This window comes from Austrofundulus limnaeus, unplaced genomic scaffold, assembly GCF_001266775.1.
Source record: "Austrofundulus limnaeus strain Quisiro unplaced genomic scaffold, Austrofundulus_limnaeus-1.0 Scaffold1668, whole genome shotgun sequence".
NCBI classification, from domain to species: Eukaryota; Metazoa; Chordata; class Actinopteri; order Cyprinodontiformes; family Rivulidae; genus Austrofundulus; species Austrofundulus limnaeus.
The window spans coordinates 15,914-21,151 of record NW_013954070.1 but is presented as its reverse complement, the minus strand read 5'-3'; the positions used below and the strand labels follow the sequence as shown (position 1 = coordinate 21,151).

At 42.8% G+C, this 5,238-nt stretch overlaps 1 protein-coding gene across 1 annotated transcript in view; it reads left to right on the top strand.

The window, feature by feature from the left end:
- LOC106536053 (NACHT, LRR and PYD domains-containing protein 3) overlaps positions 1–5,238 on the top strand; it is a 17,714-nt gene that overhangs the window by 2,282 nt on the left and 10,194 nt on the right. Inside the window, exons 3-5 of the mRNA XM_014033222.1 lie at positions 1,125–1,203; positions 2,746–2,971; positions 3,101–4,883. Of these exons, the coding sequence (XP_013888676.1) occupies positions 1,125–1,203; positions 2,746–2,971; positions 3,101–4,883 (2,088 nt within the window). The remainder of the gene's footprint in view (positions 1–1,124; positions 1,204–2,745; positions 2,972–3,100; positions 4,884–5,238) is intronic.

The window sequence follows — 5,238 nt, the reverse complement described above, 5'->3', positions numbered from 1 at the left end:
GTTCACATGTGAACTGTGAGTGTTGGATGTTTTCTCTGTTAACATGTGAAGCTGTGTGTATTGGATGTTTTCTCTGTTCACATGTGAAGCTGTGTGTATTGGATGTTTTCTATGTTCACATGGGAAGCTGTAGGTGATGGATGTTTTCTATGTTCACATGTGAAGCTGTGTGTGTTGAATGTTTTCTATGTTCACATGTGAAGCTATGTGTGTTGGATGTTTTGTATGTACACATGTGAAGCTGTATGTGTTGGATGTTTTCTCTGTTCACATGTGAAGCTGTGTGTGTTGGATGTTTTCTATGTTCACATGGGAAGCTGTAGGTGATGGATGTTTTCTATGTTCACATGTGAAGCTGTGTGTGTTGAATGTTTTCTATGTTCACATGTGAAGCTATGTGTGTTGGATGTTTTGTATGTACACATGTGAAGCTGTATGTGTTGGATGCTTTCTCTGTTCACATGTGAAGCTGTGTGTGTTGGATGTTTTCTATGTTCACATGTGAAGCTGTAGGTGATAGATGTTTTCTATGTTCACATTTGAAGCTGGGTGTGTTGGATGTTTTCTCTGTTCACATGTGAAGCAGTGTGTGTTGGATGTTTTCTATGTTCACATGTGAAGCTGTGTGTGTTGGATGTTTTCTATGTTCACATGTGAAGCGTGTGTCTTGGATGTTTTCTATGGTCACATGTGAAGCTGTGTGTCTTGGATGTTTTCTATGTTCACATGTGAAGCGTGTGTCTTGGATGTTTTCTATGTTCACATGTGAAGCAGTGTGTGTTGGATGTTTTCTATGTTCACATGTGAAGCAGTGTGTGTTGGATGTTTTCTATGTTCACATGTGAAGCAGGGTGTGTTGGATGTTTTCTACAACCTCAGCAGTCAAACTCAATGAATGGATGCTGTAGGCGTTTCTGAGTGTCTAACACCAGTTGTTCCATCAGGTCTCACCTTTGACCATTACTTCAAACACAGTATAGTTAGGAATTTCCACTTACGTGGAGTTGTTGMAGGATGGAGGAGGACAAAGACCTATGGACCAGGACTCCACATGGACCTTTAGCTTATCTATCTCTCTGTGTGGACAGACAGGATGGAGCTAATTCTTTATGTGTCCTCCAAAGAGTGGACCAGCCGAGCTCAGAGGGTCCCATTCCTCAATCTGCCCAGCAGCATCAGACCCAGCTGGACTCCATATTTTTGGTGAGTACATGTCCAACAATGTCCTTTATTTATTGTGTCCAAAGTCGTCTTCTTGCTGCAATTTGTAGACTAGAGGACTGTCTATCGAACTTGTATACCAGTGGACTGTCTGTTCAACACATAGACCAGTGGACTATTTGTAAGACATGTACACCAGTGGACTATGTGTTCAACATGTAGACTAGAGGACTGTTTGTCCAACGTGTAAACCTGCGGACTGTTGGTATGTTCAACATGTTGACCAATGGACTATTGGCCTATTTAACTTGTAGACAGTGAACGTTTGGTCTATTCAACCTGTAGAGCAGTGGACTGTTTGTAAGACATGTAGACCACTGGACTGTTTGAAAGACATGTAAACCAGTGGACTGTCTGTACAGCAAGTAGAGCAGTGGACTGTGTGTAAGACATGTCTACCAGTGGACTGTCAGTCCACTGCTCTACATGCTGTACAGTTTGTAAGACATGTACACCAGTGGACTGTGTGTTCAACATGTAGACCAGAGGACTGTTTGTCCAGCATGTAAACCTGTGGACTGTTGATATGTTCAACATGTAGACCCGTGGAATATTGGTCTGTTCAACTTGTAGACCAGTGGACTGTCTGTACAGCATGTAGAGTAGTGGACTGTTTGTAAGACATGTATACCAGTTGACCGTCTGTTCAACAAGTAGACCAGTAGACTGTGTGTTCAAAATGTAGACCAGAGGACTGTTTGTTCAACATGTAAACCAGTGGACTGTTGGTATGTTCAACATGTAGACCCATGGAATATTGGTCTGTTCAAGTTGTAGACCAGTGGATTATTGATATGTTAAACATGTAGACCTGTGGAATATTGGTCTGTTCAACATTTAGACCTGTGGACTATTGGTATGTTCAACATGTAGATCCATGGACTATTGGTCTGTTCAACCTATAGACCAGTGGACTGTCTGTACAACATGTAGGCCGTTGGACTGTCTGTTCTACATGTTGACCAGTGGACTGTAAGATTTTTATACCAGTGGACTGTCTGTATAGCATGTAGAGCAGTGGACTGTTTGTAAGACTTATACACCAGTGGACTGTTTATCCAGCATGTAAACCAGTGGACTGTTGGAATATTCATCATGTAGACCTGTGGAAAATTGGTCTGTTCAACATGTAGACCAATGGACTATCGGTCTGTTTCACATGTAGACCAGTGGACTATTGGTCTGTTCAACATGTAGACCAGTGGACTATTGATTGTAGACCAGTGGACTACTGATTAGTTAAACATGTAGACCAGTGGACTACTGATTAGTTAAACATGTAGACCAGTGGACTACTGATTAGTTAAATATGTAGACCTGTGGACTATTGGTCTGTTAAACATGTAGATCAGTGGAATATCTTTTCAACATGTAGACCAATGGACTRTAATCTCATCATGTATACCAGTGGACTCTCTGTCCTATATGTAGACTTGTTTACTGTCTCTCCAACATGTAGTCCAGAGGACTATCAGTCTGTCCAACATGGATCTGATATCTCATTCAGRTATTATTCTTTTTCAGCTGCTGGAGGACATTATGGTCACATTAGTAAAGGATGAGCTAAAGAAGATCCAGAAGGATCTGAGTCCAGATTACTCAGAATGCTTAGCGAGTAAGAGGGACATTGAAGAAGTGTTGAACAGTGAGGATGAAGAGCAAAGGAAGAGCAGAGAGGCATTGAAAATGATCACAGTTTACCTTCTGAGGAGGTTGAAGCAGGAGGAGCTGGCTGACCGTCTGCAGAACAGTAAGATATTTCTTTAAAGAGATAACCTTCTGGCTGAATGATATTTTTTATGTTAGCAATCAAACATATATTTAAATTGTCATGTTTTTACTTTTTTAAATAGATTTTTATTCTTGTACATTTTTTTAGAATGCTATCCTTCGGGGTGTCAATGTCACCTTAAATCTCGTCTGAAGCAGAAGTTCCAGTGTGTGTTTGAGGGAATCTCTAAAGCAGGAAAACCAACCCTTCTGAATCAGATCTACACAGAGCTCTACATCACAGAGGGAGGGACTGGCAATGTCAATGATGAACATGAGGTCAGACAGATTGAAACAGCATCCAGGAAACCATACAGTACAGAAACAACCATCAGACAAGAAGACATCTTTAAAMGCCTACCTGGAAAACATCAACCAATCAGAACAGTCCTGACAAAGGGAGTGGCTGGCATTGGGAAAACAATCTTAACACAGAAGTTCACTCTGGACTGGGCTGAAGACAGAACCAACCAGGACATCCACTTCCTATTTCCATTCACTTTCAGACAGCTGAATATGCTGAAAGAGACAAAGTTCAGCTTGGTGGAACTTCTTCATCACTTCTTCTCTGAAACCAAAGAAATGTGCAACTTTAAAGACTTCCAGCTGCTCTTCGTCTTTGATGGTCTGGATGAGAGTCGACTTCCTCTGGACTTCCACAGGAACCAGGTCCTGACTGATGTCACAGAGTCCACTTCAGTGGATGTTCTGCTGACAAACCTCATCAGGGGCAACCTGCTTCCCTCTGCTCGACTCTGGATAACCACTCGACCTGCAGCAGCCAATAAGATCCCTGCTGACTGTGTTAGCATGGTGACAGAGGTCAGAGGCTTCACTGACCCACAGAAGGAGGAGTACTTCAGGAAGAGGTTCAGAGATAAGAAGCAGGCCAGCAAGATCATCTCCCACATCGAGACCTCACGAAGCCTCCACATCATGTGCCACATCCCAATCTTCTGCTGGATCACTGCTACAGTTCTGGACCATGTGTTGATGAGCAGAGAGGGAGGAGAGCTGCCCAACACCCTGACTGAGATGTACATCCACTTCCTGCTGGTTCACACTAAAGTCAAGAAGCTSAAGTATGATGGAGGAGCTGAGACAGATCCACACTGGAGTCCAGAGACCAGGAAGATGATYGAGTCTCTGGGAAAACTGGCTTTTGATCAGCTGCAGAAAGGAAAYYTGATCTTCTATGAGTCAGACCTRACAGAGTGTGGCATTGATATCAGAGCAGCCTCAGTGTACTCAGGAGTGTTCACGCAGATCTTTAAAGAGGAGAGAGGACTGTACCAGGACCAGGTGTTCTGCTTCATCCATCTGAGTGTTCAGGAGTTTCTGGCTGCTCTTCATGTCCATCTGACTTTCATCAACTCTGGATTCAACCTAATGGGACAAGATGAATCATCTAAGAATCCTAGAACATGTGATCTAAATTATCTTCATCAGAGTGCAGTGGACCAGGCCTTAGAGAGTTCAAATGGACACCTGGACTTGTTCCTTCGGTTCCTCCTGGGTCTTTCACTGCAGACCAATCAGAGTCTCCTACAAGGCCTGCTGGCACAGACAGGAAGTAGCTCAGAGATCAATCAGGAAACAGTCCAGTACATCAAAAATCTGATCAGTGAGAATGAGTCTGCAGAGAAAAGCATCAATCTGTTCCACTGTCTGAATGAACTGAATGATGCTTCTCTAGTAGAGGACATCCAACAGTCTCTGAGGTCAGGGCGTCTCTCCACAGATAAACTGTCTCCTGCTCATTGGTCAGCTCTGGCCTTCATCTTACTGTCATCAGGAAAAGTTATGGATGTGTTTGATCTGAAGAAATATTCAGCTTCAGAGGAGGCTCTTATGAGGCTGCTGCCAGTGGTCAAAGCCTCCAACAAAGCTCTGTAAGTAAAAACACAGTGGAACCTTTCTGAATACATTACTACTGTTTCTACGAGGAAAAGTGATGTTAAGTGTCAACATTTTACTTATTCATTGTTGATGAATTTAGTTTCTGTTGAGGCCTGGGAGCTTGAGTATTCTGTGCAGTATCTTAGCTTTTCCTAGGACTGTGCTCTTCTGAACAGATGTCCTGATGCATCTCAGTAATCCAGGTAAAAAATCAAAAGGAAAAAAATTGTATAGGCCCTCTGGACGGGTTCTTCTTTAATGAAATGTTTCGTCTCTCTTCCAAGAGACTTCTTCAGTCTGAGAGTTTCAGGCAAAATTCTGGCTTTTTTGAGTCCTGCCTCCATGTGA